General features: G+C 46.6%; 1 protein-coding gene across 1 annotated transcript in view; it reads right to left on the bottom strand.

Annotated features, from left to right (window-relative positions):
• The window catches only part of RAPGEFL1 (Rap guanine nucleotide exchange factor like 1), a 64,801-nt gene extending 43,127 nt beyond the window's left edge, over positions 1–21,674 (bottom strand). The window contains exon 1 of the mRNA XM_044446998.1: positions 21,257–21,674. Within this exon, the coding sequence (XP_044302933.1) occupies positions 21,257–21,674 (418 nt within the window). The remainder of the gene's footprint in view (positions 1–21,256) is intronic.
• Positions 21,675–23,094: the final 1,420 nt, after the last annotated feature.

Raw genomic sequence — 23,094 nt, 5'->3', positions numbered from 1 at the left:
CTCTCTTTGCACGAGACAAACAGCGACAGCGAAAATGTTTGGCTGGAGTTTGAGAGGGTGTGCGCTCGGACAGAGGCAACTTACAGGATGAACTAAAGGATGAAAACATTGTAAAACATGACACCACTGATCCAACCCTTGAAAAATGCACTCATGAATAAAGGCCTGGAAAAGGAGATGCAAATCCCCATCCTCCTCAAAAGGTATGTCCCGCTAGTTCACTGGGAGGGGAGACAGGAGTCCTGCAATAAAGGGGCACAACAACTGCAAACACAGAAGCCCGTTTCCTGTGGTTGCACGATAACCCTTAAACTGGGGTGCAGAACATCTGGCTCAGGAGCCAAATCTAACCCCCTGGCTTTCCCAGAGGGCCATGCCCCTCCTTCCCAATCACTGATGTTCAGGGGTTTTGTGGTTACTGGTAACAAAAGCTTGAAGTGAAAAGATGCTGATAGTTTTGGCCCCGTCTGCTTTGCCTTTTCCATGCCCATCACCAGTACATGTCCTCCAAATGGAATCTGGTCCTCAGGACGAAGGAGGTTCAGCTCTCCTACTGCAGACATACTGGATTGGAAAACTGATGCATGTTTGGTTTGCAGGAGATAACAAACCTGTTCATAATTATTCAGACCAGAGGTAGGGAACTCTTTCTGAAGAAAAAGCACTCAGAAAGTCAGTCGAGGGCCAAGGCCAGAACCCAAAGTGGCTCAGGTCTGCAGTCTTGCCAGAAGGCACAGCTCCTTCTGTTTCTGTGCCGCTCCATCCCTTCTCTCCCCTTCACCTTCTCTCTCATGTATACATGTGAAGTGGACAAGGAAGCAAATCCCAACAGGCAGCCTGGAGACCAAGAGTAAACCAGCAGTATCTGGACCTCCACATGATGCCGAGAGCTTTTGGATGCAGGTTCACCATCCACCTTTAGATTTTAGATACTGTTACTCTTTCTTCCACAACAGTCTATTCAGAGTGTCAAAACAGGATTATTTTTTAGTCCCCCTGTTCTCTCGCTTTCTCTATTAATAAGCAGAATATATTAAAGACTCTTTGCAATGCTGAGAAGCACTATGGAAATGAAAGCTAATAACAACTTCACACATTTTGCAGCTCAGTGACGGGGGGCGGGGTATATGCACACTTACTGTAGATTATTCAAAAGGATGTGATTCTGTGAACATGTGCAGCTGTGCACACAAGCATCCTCTGAACCATACGCACAGGTGGGTTGGAGACAGAGCCAGCACATCATTTTGCCACAGATCATGACAGCACCGGGAGGGGAACACCATCTTCCCCAGGAAGGGCAGGAACCGGCCACAGCTAAATCCCATTCATTTAACAGGGTTCATCACAAACTCTGCAACCCAGCACACTTGCCAAGCTGGCTCCCTGCCTGCTACTGAGCTAAGCCTTAATTAATTGGAAATGGTAAACAATCCATGGGGAGTGACACTGGGTAAAAGATCCCTCTCCTTCATTGCACCAGACAGCACCCTGAAAGAAAGAGGAATGCCTGAGTGAGGCAAGAATCCAGGCCAGCTTGGCTCAGACACAGATTAGCAACAGAAAAGACAATGCCCAGCCACTGATGTCCATTCCAGTTTAGTCAGCTGCAGCTAAGCACCAGCTTAGCAGCCATACTGGCAATGCCAGAGAGGAGTAGCGACTACAGTGGCAACCACAAGGTCCTCCTTGGGTAAAACTTCCCAATCTTTTTGAAAGCTGAGTCTTCATTTCGTTCTAAAGTATGACTGGAGATACAATTCCTCCATCCTATTCCAGCAGTCCACTTTGGGAAAGTGAGAGAGAATGCAAACCACTAGTCTACAGAAAGTCTTCTGCATGAGTTCCTGTTCAGGCTCGGTTTCCTCTGTGAGCGGATCATTCTGCTGCAATTTCAGCTCTGGGAATGATTGAACAAACTGATCGTATCTGAGACAGAGATGGGGTTAACCAACTGCAGCAGAGGCTGAGCAGAAAGAATCAAGCCCAGAGCAGTAAATCATGCAGTGCTGCAGCAGGCAGCCTCCTACGTCTCCTGGCACGGTGGCCATTCACTGCCTGGGCATTGCTCAACTAGCAGCCGCAATACGCTTTAGACAAGAGACAGCCAGTTCTTGCCTATTCTTCCTTGGCAAACAGTCTGCCAGAAAACGGGGGAAACATGTGGTCATCGCCAGTGTAGGATGTCGGGGCACAGATTCAGGGCTCCACACAGCAGAATAAGCAGAAGGGCCCCCGAGCACTCTGCAAGTGACTGAGCATGTTTTGAAGTAAATAAAGCAATACAAGAAAAAGCAATCGAGCAGCTAAAGGGTGTGAAGCATAAGACCACTCGATGGAGAATGTGTTGTCTAACTGGCTGTGCTTGGATGGTTCGTGAAATATTCCCCCACCAAACACGTCTGCTGCGGGAAGGAGAGTGGGACGTAAGCGCCATTCCCTTCCTCCGTGGTGTGACCTTGCATCTTCCCTGGAAGGATGCAAAACCTACCTGTCCCAAAAGGAGAACAGCTGTTGAGCAAACAGCCAGTTTTGTAGTACTGCCGCTCTATAATGCGCTGTTTTTCCCAATTACTGTTTTAACTATGTCTTTTAATTGATACTGTTTAATTGTTTTCTCTCATAAAACCAGAACACAGGCTTAACCAGTGAAGCTAAATGACAGGAAATTCAGGAGATTCAAAAGGACTGACCTTTTCATACTGTCCATATTTAAACCATGGAATCTGCTACCATAAGCTCTAGTGATAGTCGCCAAGCTGAATGGTTTTTGAAGAGGACTAGAGCAACCTACCACAATCCAGTGCCCTACAGATGTTGTTGATGTCAACTCCCATCAGCAAGGCCAATAGTCAGGAATCTTGGTTGTGTAGTCCAAAACATCTGGAAGTCATTGAGCTGGAAAAGCCAAATTCTTAGCAGATGCCAATGGCTAGCTGTCACGACGGCAAAATTTTATCTCCAGTTTCAGAGGCAGTTGCTGGAGAACATGGGTGGGAAAGTGCAGTTGCACTCTTGGCCCACTTGTGGGCTTCCCAGAGGCACCGCGATGGCCACTGGAGGAACCCCACGCTGGACTAGAGGGACCTTTGGCCCCTTCCAGCAGGGCTCTTCTTTAAGTCTTCTTTATTGACCTCATTCTTATGCCACCCAATGACTGAGGTTCTCTGGGAGGTTCACCAAAATTTAACAAAAGTTAAAAACACACAAGCAAGAAAGAGGAGGAAAGAAAATAAAACCACAGCAGTTGCAACTAGATCAGCACAGAGGTATAGCAGCAGTACAGGATAAAGTGTGATATTAAAACTAAAGTTCAAAAGTTAACTGTTAAAACACTTGAAAAATAAAAAAGGTCTTTACCTGGCACCAAAAAGAATACAGAGTAGGCACTAGATGCACCTTTTTGAGGAGCTCATTCCAGAACAGGTGCCACAGCCAAAAAGTCCCTTGTCCTGGTAGCCACTTTCCTTACTTCCTTTGAAGAGGGCTCCTGGAGAAGGACCCCCAAAAATGTCCTTAGGGTCTAGGTACAGTAGGTACAGATGGGATGAGGTGTCCCTTCAGCTAACCAGGACACAAGCTGTTTAGGGCTTTGAATCAGGCCCAGACTTCAACTGGAAGCACCCTGAACCTTGGCCTAGAGGTGGAAGACAAATGGTTTGAATAAAATATGTAAATAAATATTATCCACTAGCAGCAAGATTCTTTTAGATGACTCTCTAATCCCATGGGAACCAACCTCACTCTATAGAGTCCTATTCAGATCTTTTGTGGATTTATTATTCTCTATATAATCCTCTCCTAATCAACAAACAAACAAATGTCTAATTTGCTACCATAACCTCACCCTAAGGTTTCCATAGCCTGAAGGGTACAGGAAGGAAAAACAGAGGCAGAGGGCTTGCATTGCAGGATCAGACTTTGCTGATGACATGCAGCTCTATTTCTCCTCTTCATCACCATCAGGTGAAGTTGTGAATGTGCTAAGCCAGTGCCTGGCTGTGAGAACCGACTGGCTGAGGGCTAACAAAGTGAAGCTCAGACCAGACACGACTGAGATGCTGCTGGTATGCGGTTCCTCTGACCGGATGAAGGGCATTCAGTCTGTTCTAGATGGTGCTGAACTCCCCCTGAAGAAACAAGTTGACAGCTTTGGGATTCTCCTTGATCCACCTTTGTTGCTTGAGGCTCAGCTGGTTGCAGGGGCTTGCAGTGCCTTCTACCAGCATCAGCTGGGGACCTCGCTGCACCAATAGCTGGACAAGGATCACCTGGTTTCATCAATCTACACTCTGGTAATCTCTAGATTAGATTACTATGAGGCCCCTGATGACATGGGGCTGCTTTTGAAGACAGTTCAGAAACTGCAGTTCATTCAGAATGTGACGGCCAGGTTAATAACTGGGACCCCCAATCCTGAACAAAGAAGAACAGTTCTGCCCCACTTGCATTGGCTGCCTCTGCGCCTCCAAACCCAATTCAGGATTCTGTTTTTAACCTATAAATCCCTTCACGTAGTGGAGCCACAATACTTGATGGGTCACCTGTCCCAGGTGTGCTCTGCCCAGACACTATGCCCACCAGCCATGACCCTCCTCTAAGGGCCAGCTTCAAGGGAGGAAACACGAGGAGGGACCTTCTCTGCGGAGGTTCTGCATCCATGGCACGACCTCCCTCCTGGCACCAACCCTGTCATCTTTCCAGTGCCAGGTCAAAGAGAGCCTACATGCCAAGGCTTTCAAAGGTATACTGGGTTATCCACAGGCTTGAGGAGATTACCCAGCTCAAGTGTTTTTCTTTTGCAGCATTATTCTTCACTGTATGTTTACAGAAGCTTATTTTTAATGTTTCTTTTGATAGATTTTATGGCATTGTTATTATATTTTATTGTATTGTTTTTATGTACTGTTGCAAATCACCCAGAGTGCTTTAGCTACTGAAGAGGATAGAAATAATAAAGAAATAAATACAACAATACTGCCCTCCACTAGACCTGAGAAACAAGCTAGGTTAGGTTGGGGGCTGAGGATCCTGAGCCTAAACTGAGCTGAAAGGCTGCCCTGCAGCATCTTGTGGCTACATGGGTTGTTTTACTTTATCTAAGGCAGGACTAGTGCTTTACAAACCTCAGTCAGTCAGTCAGCCCTAATAAAGCCCTCCAGGAATAGAGTGACCACATGTAAAAGAGGAAAGGACACCTACATCTTTAACTGCTGCCTAGAAAAGAGACTTTCAGCAGGTATAGCCACCTGCAGTGGAAACCTGGGCAAGTCCCACTTGGGTTCGATAGGCTGACTTCCCATCTGCAGATAAGTGTGCAGGGGCTTGTAGCCTTAGCATTCCAGCATGTAAATTGGAGGTGTATCGGGGCTAAATGCATCCACTCCAAACTCAGATCTGCTGCCCCCAGTCTGACACTTTCCAGATGAGCTGAACTGCATCAACTTCTGTGAGCAGGCCACGTACAAGGCAAACATGACCAGTTTGCACCAGCCGTGCAATCTTAGGCATGTCTATTCAAAAGTAAGCTCTAAGGGATGTAATGAGACCTACCCCTAGGACCTAGGGCCTAGGTTAATGTGCTGAGGATCGCAGCCTCTGATTTGAACAATGCCATCTAGAGGCAGGCATTCTAGATCCAGAGCCAGATTTCTATGCATTCTAGATTTCTAGAGCCAGAAAAACTGGAGCTCTCCCAAGTATATAGGGACCATTGGCCTCTATGGGGTCCTGGCAAAGTAATGATTTAATTTCCTTTCCTCCTTATTGGAGTTTGCAAAAAAGGCACATCCAATCGAATTTATTGCATACTCATTTATTGCATACTCATTGCATATTCATTATGCTAGCTTTGTCTGCTCTTTAGAATGAACACGGAAAGCTACAGCTGAGCTTCCCAAAAGCAGAGCGCTTACAAGAGCCCTGGCTAAGCTCCAAGGGCAGCACAAGGCAGCCTCAAATTGGCATGCCTAGTTGGGGAAGCAAAACTCTTCTAGGAGTTAGGCTTGCTAGATGCAAGAGGGCAACTCTCCCGCACCTTTAATCGTCGCATGGCAGAGGGCAATTTCATCACAGGTATCCCTCTTCTGCACAGCTACAACAGAGTGTTGTCCTCTTTGACCTCTGGTTAGCAATGCACAGTGCTGTTGGATTTCACCTAGGAAGCCCAGAGGATCTCCCAATGAGGCTATTATGGCACTTTGCCTCATCTCATTCACAGAATTTAAGGGAGCTCCAGGCATACAATGACTTCCTCTCCTAAGCCTCTCATGTTTTCCCACTGCTTCTTACATGTTTTTCTTACGGTGGAAAATCTGATATGGGCTTTTCTACACACCGTGCTTGATAACAGCCCACTGACAACCTCATATAGATAAGCTCAAAGTTTCTTTTAAAAGAAGTCAGAATAGCTGCACAATGCCTTCTAATTGTAGGATCCCTTGATCTGGAAGCACATGACTAGATGAAGCTGGTGACTTTGTGTTAGTCATCACCTCTCGTGGGGCATAAAGGCAAGTTTAAAAAAAAAACAGTAAGCAAATCTATCCCCCATGCACAAGATCATAAGTTCCCAAGTATATCTTGCAGATATTAGAATTCAGGCAAAATACACAGTCAGAGGAAACCCAGTGGAACATCTAGGGGCCTCTCTCTTTGATCTAGAAGTCTCCCCATAGCTGTAGCAGCCTCCTCCATCTTAGCACCTGCCAGAGGTGCACCAGTTTGAAAAGGTCTTATGTGCATCATTCCTGGCAGATACTTTTGAAAACATGAGAGTTTTTGCAGAAGTCACTTGCATGATACCTGTTGAAATACCCTATGCCACGCAATGCGTATTCACATATCATGCCGATAAGCTATGGTGAGCTAGCTGTTCTGAAAGCAGTCCACCCTTGACAGAAGACCGTAGATGGAGCTCCTTCTCCTTCCCTGTCGGTTATCCCATGGGACACTGTGGTACCCGCAACTTGTCCCTGCTGCAATCATACCTCCCCCTTTGGTTTCATCAACTTCCTTCCCTTCCCCCAACCTTTTTTTGACACCCAGTGACAACACTGTCCACATGCTCCAAGTAGCATATTGGAGGGACAATCTCTTCTTAAAAATATAATTTGCACTCCAAATATGCACAATTATACCATTTGTTAAATATTTTCTGTGGAGACTTGCACATTTGTACAGAGGTGTGTACTTCTGCAGGTCCAACACAGGAAGCTTCACCTGGACAATGTTTGAGTGTGGGAATACCTGCTGCCAAACCCCTGCAGGCACCATGCCCAAGCATTGACTCTCAAAGGCTTAAAATAGGTGCTTCTCCCCCGCCCCCCGCCACCTCTTTGCTTTCCTCTGACAGCTGTCAAAATGTGGTGTAGTGGTTAAGAGCATGGGACTGGGACTCAGACGATCTGGGTTCTAGTCCCCGCTCAGCCCTGGAGCCAACTGGGTGGCTTTGGGCTAGTCACAGACTCTCAGTCCAGCCTACCTCACAGGGTTGTTGCTGGGGGGAGAAGATGGAGGAGGAGAATGATGTAAGCTGCCTTGAGCCCTTTGTAGGAAAAAGGCAGGCTATAAATCGGGAAATAAATAAATAAATAAAATGTGAGCTGTCCAAAGAAAGCAAAGATGTGTTTGACTGCAAAAAGGGGATGCAGAGACTGGCGCCCTCTTTGCCATGAGATCCTCCTGTTCTCTTTTGCTCTGACAGTCCAGAGGGCAAGACAGATTTTTCACTTTTCCCTGAAACTCTAGCTGCTTGAGAAAGTGCGAGAGTACATCCCATTTCCTTTTCAGGAAAAAGGAAATTTGATAGCCAGCTGTCAAAATGCGGAACCCCTTTAAAATACAGTTTTGATGGAGCAATGGATGGGGGTTTGACCAGAACATATGGCTGTATATGTCTCTCACAAACACCAGCTACTGTTCTGTCAAACTGTGTTAGCTACCCAGAAAGGGTTGTTGTGTCATTTGATGACCGATGATTAAAATGCGCAAAAGCCTCGGCTTAAAGCCTCATCTTCTTTTGCATCTGGCCATGCAAATCACTACCAGTGACAAAAAAAATGTATGCATAATTCAAGACACTCTGGGCTGGTTAGTTCATTCAGGGATGAGCCTAGTTGAGTTCTGGTGCTAAATATAACAGCAACATCCCATCTAGCCTGATTATATTGCCGAGAACTTTCAAATCAGGATCATTTCGCAATGATCTACCTGAATCTTCCAGTAGGGGGGTCCACAAACCTGAAAAGGGCCATACAAATCAACTTTCCTTTATCCTCACAATCACCCTGCTATGAAGGTCATGATTGCATTCATATTATAGGTAGAAAAGGCTAAAGGAAGGGGTTGCCTTGACTTACTCAGGGAAATTGCCTATGGCGAAAGAATGAAGTATGAGCAATTCTCTTGCAGCTGCATTGAAATAATACGAATAGTTGGGAGACACTTGATGTGTTACTTATGTAAAGTTCTATCTAGTTTGTTTGTTTATTTATAACATTTTTATGCTGCACCCATTGCCGAAGCCTCGGTGCGGCTTACAAAGAGTTTGGTCCTTAAGGTCTGGTCCTTAAGGTCTTTCTGATGTGCTTTCTGCCAGATATTGTTACTCTGGGTAATTCTAGCTGAGCCTTTATTGTCCTATTATCCTGCCTCATTTATGGAATTTTACAGTACAGGGTCTTCCACTCAGAACTCTTCCCTGTTTTTCTACCATGATTCTTCTCGTTATTTTACCATACAAATCTGTCAACGAGAGAAAGATGGAACAGATGCACATTGCCTTCCAGATGGTTATGATAGCAGTCCTCTGTCTTGAAGCACTTTTGAAATATAACATATACTCACCTTAGAGGATTTTCCTGTCCAAATACTTGCAAACAGGAAACAAGAAAGAGATGGTGCCCCATCTCCAAGTGGGAATATTTTAAAGGTAAAGCTGTATAGTGTGTGTGTGTGTGTGTGTGTGTGTGTGTGAGAGAGAGAGAGAGAGAGAGAGAGAGAGAGAGAGAGAGAGAGCAAGAGAATGAGAGAGAGAGCTCTTTATTACATGACATCTTGGACACTTGTATTTTGTATTCCAGTATAAGAACCGAAGTACAAACCCTGTTGCAAATTTCAACCCTACATTTTATCTGTTTGACCTCACTATTCACTGGAGTCAGGATGGCCTTGGGCTTTTGATTGTGTCAGATTTGGGGGTTAAATTTTAATCTCAGCAACTGGAAAATAACGAAATATATATTTTTTTCTTTTATTCTGCTGCTGAAACTCTTAAGTGAAAATAATTGCAATTCCACAAAAATTGTATTAGTAATGATAGTGGTATTTTAAAAGCACTTTAGTGTTCAAACTGATTATATCAGTGTCCAATACAACAGCCCTGTAAAGCAGGCTGCTATTATTATCCCCAGGCAAAGATGAGCAAGTTTTCTAGAAGAGAGATTTTAACCAAAAGCTTCTAAAGAGAAAAGGTTTGGTCTCTTTAGAGCCACAATGGTTCTATAGATCTGTACAACACAGCAATAAGCTCTTCCCATTTTTCAGCATGAAAAATAAGTATGAATAAATTTTGGAATAATTAGGATTCTGAGCAACAGAGTCAGGCAGACTGGGATGGAAAATTGGATGGTATCTGTGACTTCCAGGCAAGATGGGAAGAAGGTTATCCAATATAAAAGGGATGGCCAATATGATGAAAAAAATTAGCAGAGAAGGCAGCATTGGGTGGCTTGAAAGCAACGCCAACCCTGACAGCGCTCTGCACACAAATCACAGGAGAGGCAAGTCTGCTTTCTTAGCTCAGCAGTGCAGGTCCAGTATGATTAGTAGCGAAAGGACACTCCAGCCGGCCGGCCCGACAGCCCTGCCAAAAAAAATCTACTCAGCGATGGGGAAGCCAGCCAACTGGCTCTCAAGACTGCTGTACAGGAAGGGATTAGCAGAAGAAAAGGTATCACAGAGTTACCCTTCACTGCAAGGTGTGATGTGCTGCCAGATGCCCCTAAGGCATAGACCCCCCCCCCATGTTGCGCACCTATCTGGCTCAGAGCCTACAGAGAAAGGCAGGGATGGCTGGAGTAACAGTCGGGAGGCAGCCCAGGGAGAGCAGCCCCTGCTTCCTGCTGTTGCCACTAAGAGCTGCTTGGCTCCAACACACTGCTAGGTGTGGCACAGGTCACAGGAATGATGTTCCTAGGGGCCTGCAACCGATAAATTAGCAGACAAGCCAGGGACTGGGGAGAAGGGGGAGTCATGGAATTCCTAGAGAGGCTAAGCAAGTGCAGTGGAAAAGTAAATAAGGTGAAGCAAAGGTCACCCAGAAAGGTTGTGCTGTAGGGAAGGCTCTCAGGGAAGGGCTTGGCAGAAGAGAGGGAAGCAGCCTGATGAGCGAAGCAGGCAAGGTGATGCCGGCTGGAAGGAACAGCTCAAGGAAAAGGACGCAGCAGACAGCTGAGCTGCTGGCAAAGATGTAAGGCAGGCTTGTAAACAGCTCTTTGCCTGATGAACTGTGGCAAATGAGAATTGCCTCTAGGCAGGGAAGCCTTATAAAAGCTGGGCTTTGTTTTAGGTTGCAAGCAGGCACTTTTGGGCAGGCGAGTTGATCTAGCGTTTTGTGATCTAGTAACTTTGCTGGACTTAGCTTTCAAAGAAAACTGGGGTACGAGGTGATACAGATGAGGGAAGAGGCACAATCAGGGCAGAGAAGGGAAGGTTTGGAAAAGGGGACTAGATGCTCATGTGGAGTAACAGAGCAAGGAACCAGGGTGGTCTGAAAAGGAGAGGGGCAAGCCACGAAAGTAAAGAATGGAACTTGCAAGACCGCATCAAAGGACAGCTATCTCCATTGTGCCCTACTTGGGAGAACCTCAAGACCAACTGGCTGGCCAAAGGGCTGCTGGGCTACATGGACCTTTAGCCTGATCCACCAGAGCAACTGTCACCTTCCCTTTCTGTTCAAAGCAGGAAACCTGCCATTTTCCTTAATTATGCAAGTTGCAAAGCTGTGGGAGGAAAGGCAGCGGTGGACGCTGGGAAATCCTCTCTCCAGAGGGGAGAGAGACAGGCCCGGACGTCAAGCTCAGATCAAAGCGATCTTAGTCTGCCTCGCGAGGAGGGAATTCTGTACGAGCAGCGGCGACGGAGGTGCCGGGGAGAGGCGAGGATTAAGGAAATCCTCGGCACAATGGAGAACCGTGCTCTGCGGCTGGGGTGGTCCTGCAATTAGTGATGCGCAATGATAAAGGAAGGAAAAAACACGCCTCTTTTTTCCCAGGCGCGGCAGGGCTGTGCAAACATTTCAGCCAGCCCTCGCTGCCTACCGGCCTTGCATTTCTTTTTGAGGGGAAAGGACATATAATTATATCCTGAGGGAGGAAACAGAATAAAACGAGCTTGTGTCTCTAGCGGTTGGAGTGGGGAGCGGGGAACTAGGATGGCTGGAGTTTAATGAGTCGCTGGCAAGAGGTCTTGGAGCCGGGGTCCTGTGTTGCACACCCTCTGAGCACCCGGGGGGGGGGGGAGAGGGTAAAAAGGGGAGTATCTTTGTGGTGGAAGGGATGCAATTAGGCACTGTTATAGTTAGTCTTTAAGGTGCCACAAGACACTCCCCCCCCCACCTCCGGGCCTGCCACGCATCTAGACGTGGAAGCTCAGGCCACTTCCTAATTCAGAACGCGGTTACTCAGTGTTGATTGGAAAGGCACTCTGGGGATGCTCAGAAGAATTCTTCTCTTTCCCACCCCTCCGCCATGATAAAATTGCTGCCACTGCCTTTCTCTGAACACTGAGCTTGTGATCCTGATGGTCAAAAGTTGCTGAGATGGAGGAATAAAATGAGATGTAAACTGGCTGTCTTTTTATAAGCATTATGGTTTTAGTAAGCCACCCCAGAGAAGCAGCATTTGTGGAAAGGCGGAATACCAGAGAGCAGAATGCCAACAGGCAGCTTTTATACAAATTTAATAAATAAATGTATGCAGGTGAGAGCTGGGGTGGCACAGTGGCTAAGAGTGCCAGACTAGGACTCAGGAGATCTGGGTTCTAGTCCCCGCTCAGCCATAAAGCCCACTTGGGTGGCTTTGGACCAGTCACTATCTTGCAGCTTAACCTACTTCACAAGGTTGTTGTGAGGACAGAACAGAGAGTTAGAAAACCTTGTAAGCCACCTTGGATTCCTTGCTAGAGGAAGAAAGGTGGGATATAAATGGAATGTTGTAGTAGTAGTAAATCAAATTCTGTACCAATAATTCCTGAACTGAACTAGAACTTCTCCATCCAGACTAAGTCAAAATATAAAACAGCTCCTTTTGCTACAATGACCAGAATTTGAGGCTGCAGTGGAGGTTTAGTATAATTTTCCAAAGGATTCAACCCCTAGGATCAGCAGTCTAGGTAACTGTCAGCTGGCTTTCCATCCTACGATCTGTTACATATTGTAGAGCCCTTTGGCTCAGCCTTTGCTACTAAAATGAACTTGTTTCTAGCCATCATGATAACTGAGAAAATTATTTTAAAATAAACATTAACAGTGTTTGCGCCAGAGATATTTTCAAACACTTCTGCCACTTCTCATGAATCTTAATTCTTGGGTTCATATTCTCTTGAAGTAAATCTATATCAGGGCACACAACCTTTTCAGACTTGAGGGGCACATCAGATGTCTGCTGGGGTAGCACACAATCTTCGATCAAACATTCACACACACACATGCACTCATCGCAACAGTAACTTATCTTGGTCTTGCCGCAACAGCATCCCTTCCATGTCACAGCATTAAAATGCTCAAGTCCACATCTGCTCACCAACGAATAAAAAGAAAATGGGATTGCTGGGCCCTGCCATTGAAACCCCATTCTAACTGCATCCCCAGAGCTTGCAAGGATGTTCCTGAGTCACTCTAGGAATAAAACTTCTATGGCAGGAAACACAGACTGCCTAAGACTGGACGTTTTCCCCTCTTCTTGTTTGGGTTTATGGCAGATGCTGGGAGTCTGGAGGCTTCCAGCCAAGGCTTGAAGGACTATTTGCAGCATGCAGTTCTTGCGCTTCTCATCTATAGCAGTTTTGAAAGGGCTCGATGTAGAGCTAGTTAAACATTCAACCCACACATTCTGTTTCTACCACAAGGAAAACAACACTAGGTTTTTGCTTTTGGCTTGAGGCTGCAAGGATATGAGGCTTGCTTCTGGGGAATGCTGATGCTGCAATTTCTGCTGGGTGCTTGCTTGCTCTCAGATCTATGAATGTGTGGGCAGGGGCCCCTGATTTGTCAAGGTCAGGCTGGAACTGAGGATGACCTTACACAGAACCATATCTGGCAATAAAAGGCAATAGAAGCCAAAGTACTGGTTGCAGTGGACAAGATATTCTGGGGTAGAGAAAGAATTTGGCAAGTGGCAAAGTAATACAGAATAAACCAAAGAGGAGAGCAGATCATACCTGTAGTCCTCGGGTACCTCTCTGCAGTACAGTTTACATTCATTCTAGGATCCAAGAAGAGGCAGGAGGCCTGCACAGAAGCACCAGAAGCCAAGCCAGCAGCAGGACTTACTGTTCTGTTGATCGGGTAAAGATCAAGCACACAGCTTTCATTACAAATAGCTGGTTTGGGCAATCTGAAGGCAGGTATGGCTCCAGAAAAAAATAGCCTGGGGGAGCCAAGGAGTAGCTAAAGCATTTCTTTGGAGAGTAAAGATTTAATCCATCCTTTATGGGCAGCCATTGGGATTCAAGAGCAGCATTATGCTCTACCACACCCACCAGGGCCTGCATCCCACTCCTACAAAATGTGCAGTGACTGCAAAAAAACTCACTGATTTAGGAAGGAAACAAGGTGCTTGGGGGAACTCATTTTGTTTCTCAGCAGAAACATCTTTCTGTGAGGCTTCCAGAAGCACATACCTGCCGGGAAACAAGGTGTGTGTTTCCCATGGGCCTGGTTTTCAGGCTTTACTGGTACGATTTTTGCCACAGCAGCAGCATCAAAGGCAGCACAGACATGGCAGGGGCTGCAGGAACAGTGCGGAGGGTGAATGAAGCCCACTCACATTATACAGGATCTTAAGTGACTGAAAGCTGTAGGAGTGAAAACTCTCTTCATGGGGCACTCAGTACTCCCTGCAGACATCCCTATCTGGAGACTTTCTACCATCTCCCAGTAAAAGAGGCTGATGCTGGAGTCCCCTGCTTCTTTATGGACCTTCAGATGGCTTTTACAATCCTGGCCTTAGCCTCAAATCCCTAGGAAGGCATGCACTTGCTCTGCTCTACCTCTTCTGATGCATCCACTCCAATACTAGACTGTCTGCATGGCTCAACATAATATCATAAACTTGTGCCCATCCATGTACTTGAGGGGATACCACGTACTGGACAAATAAGCGAGCAAACTATCTTCTTGTTGAACAGAATGTTTGGTCAGGTCAGAATATGAAAGGGAAGGACAGTCTGGTAATGAAGACAAAGAAGATGGCCGCCTATCTCCTGAGAACCGAGGGCTAGATCGATGCAACGGGACCTTAAAGTAGGCATTAATGGGGCAGGTGAGGTCCATCTGGTGGATGGACCAAGAAGCCTTCATTTAGAGTGATATCAGGTTTGCTGGCAGCAACAGTATCAGCAGTGCAAGGGTGAGTGATTCACCCCAAATAACTATTTGCAAAGCTGTGTTGTTCTATCCTATATTCTAATGACAAATGAGTTCTCTGATTCATACCTATCTTTATGTAGCCAAAACAACACCTCCATGTACAAAAGGGAAGCAGCAACAGGCCAGGGGGGAGCTGCAAGTGGCGAGCGCATGGAACAAGAAAAAAAAAAAGCCTATGTAGAGCAAATAACTGGGTAATGCTAGGAATTGTAGAGCTTTTTCTGTCGAAACATGCATAGGATTGTACCTGTGTAACTCATGTAAGCAAACCAAGCCAAACCAATTATTTCCCAATGCCAAATCTGGCAAGTAGTCAAGGCTTGAGCATGAGAAACAAAATCTAAGCACTCATGTCAGAGGAACACACAGGTTGTATGTTTGTTAATAAGTCCCTCCTCTGTTCTCTCTTTCTTATACATCACCACCACAGATGCCCACAAATATCTCCTTTAAAAAGAAATTGACCTTGTAAAAACCCTCCTGAAATTTCCTAACCTCAGGGAACTTGGGAGCTCAACATGATTCCAGTGCTATCCAACTCCATCTGATGCAAAGCATGTTAACTTTCTTTCTCAGTAAGGTGATCCCCAGAGAAGAACATGCTAGTACAAAAGCAGCCAACAATTGTTTTATTCTAAGTTTCCCCCACCGAGGCAGCATGATAACCTTTGCACCACAAAGCCTTCTGCAGTACCCTGCTTTAAATACTCATAATTCAAGAAAGGACAGCTTCCAAAAATCTAGTAGCTAGGAAAGGGTGCACACCACATGCTGCAATAGCTCAAGCATTTGCCAACAGGTGGAGGATCAACACACAAAAGAGGCTTCTTCATCCTAAGCATCTTTTCCCAGACAGAGCATGGACAGCTTCTGGTTGCTTCCTGCCTTTTTCTTCCTATCCTTGCTAAATTTAGCACAGGAGTGATGTTAAAAATTAACAAAGAGGTTCAGCAACTTGAGGTCAATGAAATCTGTTTTAAATACCATGCAAGAGTTTAAACCAAAGTCCAGCACAAGTCATCTGGATTGATAAAGCTCATGCCAAGCTGTTTTTGTGTCCCATAGTACCTGAAGGAATTATACAGATAGGCCAGGCCCCGGGGCCTTTCATTTCTACCATCCCATTGGCCAACTTAAATTAGGATGTATTGCAAATTCCCAAATGAATTAGAAACATATGAGCATTTGGTCTAATTTCTAGGAGAAAGAGATAGCTTAAAAGTTAGAAATTCCATGTTCTAAGGGCCTGAAAATTCTACCCCCTTTTCTCAGATGATATGATTGACTCTAGCTTCTAACTGACAACACAAAAACCTATCACACACGCTCAAAGACATCTAAGTCTAATCATTAATTCATTCTTTACTACTGCATGAAATGTGCTGGAATGAAGTCCTACTATGAAAACAAGTACAAAATCTAGCCATGAAATTGTAGTCATTCAACATAATACATGCATTAAAAAAATTCAACTGTAGATAGAAAGTCTGGTTCTCCATAGAAAAATGGAATTATCCCCCATTTCCTGGAGAAAGTGATTACCATCCTTTAGTGATTGGGGTGGGAGTAAAATTCGGGATTTTGCAGCCTGTTTTGTTTTGTGCTAAAACCCCAAGATTCTCTAATCAGAGCCAGATGCAAAGTCTGGAGCAGAGTGAATTACCTGTTAATCTCATGAAACACACCCCATATATGAAAATACAGTTCTAATCCAAATTACTATACAGATTGAAACACAAAAGTCTCAGAGTGGTTGGTAGAGCTTCACAGAGACTAGATCAAAAGCATGCAATTCATATTCCCATTGTCCAGGTGAGAAACACTGAGGCTGAAATATAACATGGCCAGCCATGCAGAGCTATTTATCATAATGTTCAGTTTTACTCACTGTTGTTTAACTACTGAGAGTCAAAACCTTTGAGCACAGGACATGAACACAATAGCACCCTCCTGCTTGTGTTCCCCAACAATTGGTACAGAGAGATCTCCCACACAAGTAGTTCATACACAAACACAGAACACCACTAATTTTCATGAATGTGTCCACTCCCCATTCAGAGCCATCCACGCTGACAGCCAATGCTACATCTTGGAGCAGTGAATTCCGAAGTTTCACTATGTTGGGGTGCAGAACCTCCAGCCCACGAGGAACCTGAATCTGACAGTCACTTGGGCCCCAAGCCCCACCCACCATAGTCATCTCATCAGAGAGCATACCATCACTGTCCCAGTATCTCCAGTCTGAGATCAGAAAAACCATGAGGATTTTCCTGCTGCTGTGTGCAAGGAAATTAGGGGCAGCCAGGGAGAGTGGCCCCTTTCTCCAGAAGCAGGCATGTTCCCTTCCATTTAGCCCACTCCACCAACTTCCCCCACTGTGGAAAGAAGGCACAGAGCACAAAGTGCCTGGGTCCACTCAGCCCTTCCATCAGAGAACCAAAGCAAAGGAGAAAAGCTTCTCCTTCACAACCCCTTCCCTCGTGGTAGGGAGGAGGCAGAGCATGCAAAGACAGGCCAGAGACAAGGTCGTCTCTGGCCCAGGTGCAGGATGGGGGATTCAGTATCACAAGGCTCATGGGAGGTCATGTGGACTATACCCACATGACCACATACAGCCTGCAGAGGGCAGGGGAAGTATCTGGCCCACTTGCCAAAAAAAGCACTATGTGCTCTATGAAGAAATATTTCTTTTTGTCTCTTGCTATTCAGCTTCATTCAATAAATCCAGGCTCTAGAATTTTAAGAAGTGAAAAAACATCTCTATTCACTTTCTGCATACTAGGCATGATTTTCTACATTTAAATCTACATGATTTTCTACTCCCTATACACACCGCTTTTGCTACACTAAAAAACCCAAAACATAACCTTTCCCCTTAGGGGAGTTGTTCCAGCTTCTTAAATCATATTGGTTGCTATTTTCTGCACCTTTTCCACCTCTACAACACCCTTTTGAGAACTGAAGTCCAGTATTCCACTATGGCCATTCTACAGATTTGGATAAGGATCTTGTGATGTTGGCAGTTTTATTTTTGATTTTTTTAACGACCTGCAACATGGCATTTTTCTTTTCCACATGAGCTGCACACTAGGTTAATATTTTCACTGAGTGATTTGATTTTTAATTGAGTTCCCAGCAGACTTGCATTCCTGTATCGGTGCCGGGCAATTTCGAGGGGTTCAGAAGCTCTTTCATACCCACTTCTCTCTAGGCCGTGCTCTGGCTACTACTGAACCATCAAATTTGGCAGAGAAGTGACAAAATGCTGGTTTGTTATTGCAATTCAGCAGCAAACTAAAGTTAAGAAGGATGACTTTAGCTTATAGTTGTTTTTGCCACTGTGCAGTGCAGCAAGCCAAATTCAGGTTGTCAGTAAGGTCTAGATTCTTGTCACCCTTTATTTGATTCAGTTGCTCAGACTCTGTTCCTGAAAATATCAGGTATCTGCCCTATATTTTCTGCAATGAAGAGAGATACAAAGTGCTCATTCAGTTCCTCATCCTCTTTAATATTCCCTCTTTAACTCTGTAACAGTCTAGCCTGTTTCTAGCTTCTGATAACATTTCTGATATCCTTCCCTCCCAGAGCACTCAGAACCCATCCTGTTCGATGCACTAATCTTGGCTAACATGATCAAGAAAGTGGTGCAGATGCAACTGAATTCAGCTGGATGATACTGATTATCGGGACCCATTTCAATTGGGCCTGCCCACAAGATACAGAACTGAGACCGCTTTGGTTGCCTTAGAGGATTAGTTATGCTGGGAACTGGATAGGGGGAAATGTAATCCTATTACTTGTCCTGGACCTCTTGACAGCATTCGATACCACTGACCATTTTACCTGCTGGAATGCCTGCTGGGTGTTGTTTTGCAGTGGTTTGGGTCCCTTCTGTCGGGATTACTGTCTGACTGCACAGCCATTGACACTGCTGTCCTACAGGGCTCACCCTCCTCTGCCAAGTTGTTTCCACAAAACTGCCAGGAGAGTCCACTTGGAACAATGGAGTAACATGGCACTAAAATGCTGGTGACATCCAGCTCTATTGCTCATTGTCACCTAAAGAAACAGTTGAAAACCTGGAAGATTATCTGGGTTCAACAGTGGGTGAGAGTGAACAAGGGGCTCTCTAAATGCAGGATTTGTTGTTGGTCAGCAGAAATCCTGGCTTGGGGATGATGATTCAACCTGTTCTAGTAAAGGCTGTGCCTTCCCATGGAATCATGTGTAAGTCAGTACGTACACGGATCCTGTGCTTTTCCTGGATCTTCAGGCTGCAGAGGCCACAAAAAGCACGTTTGTGCCGTTATATTTGGTGTACCTGATACAATCCTTCCAGTCTTGGCAACTGTCATTCAAGCCTTGGTTACATTATATTTAGATTACTGCAATGCGCTCTACCTGGGGCCAGCCTTGAAGAGCTCTCTGAAGGCATAGCCGGCGCAAAATGCAGCCGCCAGACCGTTCGCCAGTGAATGGTATCAGGATCCCATCACACCTGCCTTGAAAATCCTGCACTGGTTGACAATTGCTTTCTGGATACAATTCAAGGAGTTGGCTTTAACCTTTAAAAGCACAAAACAGCTTAAGACTTGGCTGTCTAAGGGACTGCCTGCCTTGTAATGAACCTAGTATTAGGATTGCGGGAGACGCTCTTGAGGACACAATTGCCAGTAGAGGCCCATTTCTCAGGCACACATGAAAGGCTTTTTCTTCTGTGCTGCTCTCAATTTGCAGAGCACACTCCCTCAGCGGCTATGATTGGCCCTCACTTGGCTTTTAGAAAGGGTGTGAAGATTCATTTCTTAAATCTAGTCCTTTAAACTATGTGGTTAATGTTCTAATATCTTACTGATTGTATTGTTCTTGTAATTAATTTCTATGTATCACCTTAATTTTTAACATATATGGCAGTAGATAAATGTTAGTAAATAATGTAGATGATGTTAAAGTTAGTATAAAATAATATAGATTATTTTATTCATATATGAAGATATACTTAACTTTTTGTACCCTTACAGACATATAAGGGAGACTGAGCTTGGGGTTTTAATATATGGCTTCAAGTTACATTTGTGAATGCAATTTTAGGAGATTTAATTTTCCAAACATTGGAGGTAACCCCCCCCTTCAAAATTAGGAGATAAAAATGTACTGTATTTTCATCAAACTATGGTGTGAATGTCTCACTGCTCTACACATAAACGCGTGCACACGTACCAGAATTCTTTGGATTATCAAAGCCATATTCTCTTTAAATCTAATCTCTGCCACATTTGAGATACGGTAAGTATAACCTAGCAGAACATCAGACTGTGGACATTGTTGTTTGTGATCATTCTCACTGTAAACCATTTTGCAGATTCAAAAAACAAATCCCAGAGAAATTATTACAATATTTAGTATAGTGATTTTGCTAAAGGTTTCAAAGCCTTTCCTATAAATTTCTCCAGCAATCTCTGCAACACCACTGCAAGGCAGGGCAGGAGACTCTTGTTCCTATAGATGTGGAATCTGCAGCTGAGGCTGCCCAGGGATTTCACAACTGAGCCAACATTTGAACTGGGCCCTTTCCCGCTTGGAGCTTTTGCTCCACTAGCACCCCTATCAAGCTTTTTGGGAAGCTCCTCACTTCCCTGACTCAGCCTTCAAGCTTTCTTTGCCTCAGTCCTCCTCTCCAAAGCCTTATCATAATACTCATCTTCAGCTGGAAACTTCACCTTGATACATTAGGTGGGAATGAACAGTGGAAGCTTTGGCTTCCTTTCCTATCCGTTAGATCTCCCAAAGAAGGGTCTAAACCCTTCCCCCTCCATTGCTCCCACCAGTCAACCCCAGAAGACTTGTATGAATGATTCTTTTCCCCAGCAGAAGTACCATTCACACACACACACCCCCATCGTGAGCAGTCTCACCAGCTGCACCCAGTCCCAGCAAGGGCCCGTGCGCCCCTCACTATCTTTTCAATGTCTGCCATCAGCAGGTCAAAGAAGGGAGATGCCACTCTCAGGGTTTTCGCCAGACCTCCTTCTCTGCCCCCCTCAAAAGCTCTCCTTCATGCTGGGGCTATTTCTTCAGATCACGGCTTCCAAATCAAAATGACTATGCCAGAGAATGTGTGGAAATGTGTCCAAGCACCCCATAACCAGCAAGCAACCCATATTCCCAATCTGGTTCCGCTACCCAAAGATTAGTACCCAGTGAGTCCTCTTTCCAGGGATGCATGGAAATCATGCCCTTGGATATGGCCTCCCTGTGCTGAGGTTTTGATTTTGAGATGAAAAATACTTTGCACATACTCAGAGATACTCCTTTTGTTCCAATATCAAGTCACATATTCTGGGGCCGATGATCTCTTGCATTCTAAATTGGCTCCAACTTCCAAGGCTCAAATGAAGACGCGTTTTTCTGTTTAGTCGTGCCATCACCAGCCCCCGGATCTTCCCCTTCTTTTTGACATTCCAAACGCTGCCATGCCTTTTCCCTTGACGGGGGGATCCCGAAACATCGCCGCTGCGCATTTATCTCCCCCATCCCCGCTCCCGCCCCTGCCACCCTTAGGAGTGCCCATGGCTTTCGGCCCGGGGCCCATGCTGCGTGTCCTACCTGAACCACAGCCATGCCCATGGGGAGCTGTCGGGTCCCCTCCTAGCCTCTCCAGCAGCCTGCCCAGCAACCGATCGGGGCTCTCGGGTTCCGCCAGCGGTGCCCAGCAGCAGGTGGGCACCGAGTCGGGGCTAAGCTGGGTCTCGCCACTGCCGCCACCCCCCGGGGACAGCTCTTCGGACGAGAAGGACGTTGGGGAGCGCAGAGCAGAATCGGGGGGCCGCAGCTCCAGCCAGTGGCCGTCGCCAGAGGTTTCCATGCCGCCTTCAGGCAGATCTTCGGATGGCTCTTTGAGGAATCCGGGCAGCAGGATCTTGGAGACGCTTTGCCGGCGGGGTAGCTGCCCTCCGGTCCCAGGGCCAGCCCGGGCAGCCAAGTGAGAGCCTTGCTTCTTCAGAAATTTCTCCAAAGGCTTCATCCCGCCGGCCACGGCGGGGGGACCCAGGGGCGCAGCAGGGCCCCAGGACGAAGGGTGCTCCAATGCGCCCCCCTCAGCCTTGGCCAAAATTGGGGCTCCGGGGTGGACCACTTCGCGCGCTTGAGGTGGGGGTGGAGACGCGTGATTAGCGAGCCATCGTTGTGCCAGACGCTGTGGAGAGATCTGTGGAGTAACAAGGTGGCAGGGAGGGACCTGCCTCCTGGGACGAGCGAAGTCAGCGGAGTGGGAAGGGCAGCTCTGGCCAGTCTTACAGCGCGTGGAAAGGGATTGGGGTGGGCGGAGTGGGTCCCCCTCCACTCAGCAGCGGCTCAAGGCTGGAGGCTCAAGGCGCCCCCGATGGCGCTGCGCTCCGGCTGACTCCCGGCGTGATAAATGATGCTGCGGGAGGGACAGAGGGGTCGGCGGCGATCTGGTCGTCTTCACTTTAGCCTCCACGGAAGCAAGGTGCTGGCAAATCCCCTCGGAGATTCAGCGCCGCCGCCACCGCCGCCGCCTCCTCCGCCGCCCTCTGCAGAGCCAGGCGCGCGCCCTCGGCCCCGGCAGGGTTTCCCCGGAGCCGATGAGGGGGCTCGCTCGGAAGCAGCCGCCACCACGCAGCCTCCTAAGCCTCTGCCACTCCGTGCGCCCTGTGCTCTCGGTCTTCGCCAGGCTGCTGCACGCGAGGTCCTGCTTTATAGATGCTCATGAAAGCGGGGGAGGCAGCCACCGGCGGCAGCAGGCGCGGGGGCTGAAAGCTGCCTCTCTGCCGGGCAGTTCGCATGGGGGAGGCTCGCTGCTCGACAGCCCTCTTCCAGCAGGAACCCTCCTTCTTCTTCGCGCCTCCCGGCTTGGGAAGAAGCCCGAGTCGCGAATCGGCAAGCTTCCTTCGCAGCAGTCAGTCGCGTTCCCTCTCCTCCTCCTCCTCCTCCTCCTCCTCCCCGGGAGAGGCGCGAGGCAGCGCCAAGCCCCGCCCCGGCTCTCCTCCCCGTGCTCCGCCCCCCCGCGCGTCCCCTCCCTTTTCTCTTTTGCTTGCACTTGTTGCATGGAGCGGGGAAGCCAAAACACACACCTTGATCTTGGGCTGTTAACTGGCATTAAACACGAAACAAAATGTAATGGAAAATCAGGTTGGTCGAGTAATGTTGCAAGTTTATAATTGGGGTTTATTCGCGTCTTGATGCAAACATTGCGCCCAGTTGCTTGGAATAAAACAGTTTGGCTGGTTAAAGTTTCCTGAATGATTATGATCTTCAACGCTGTCTCCCCCCTCGTTATTATTTAAGGTGTGCATGTGTTTTGTACCTTCATACTGAAGTGTGAACTTTTCAACTGTTAAAGCACAATCTGATATTTTCTTGGAGACTTTATCCATCTGTGAAGTGGATTCTTGTCTACAGAAGCACAATAAGTATGAACCATA

This window comes from Varanus komodoensis, unplaced genomic scaffold, assembly GCF_004798865.1.
Source record: "Varanus komodoensis strain SLA01 unplaced genomic scaffold, ASM479886v1 scaffold50, whole genome shotgun sequence".
Taxonomy (NCBI): domain Eukaryota; kingdom Metazoa; phylum Chordata; class Lepidosauria; order Squamata; family Varanidae; genus Varanus; species Varanus komodoensis.
This window is presented reverse-complemented; position numbering and strand designations above follow the sequence as displayed.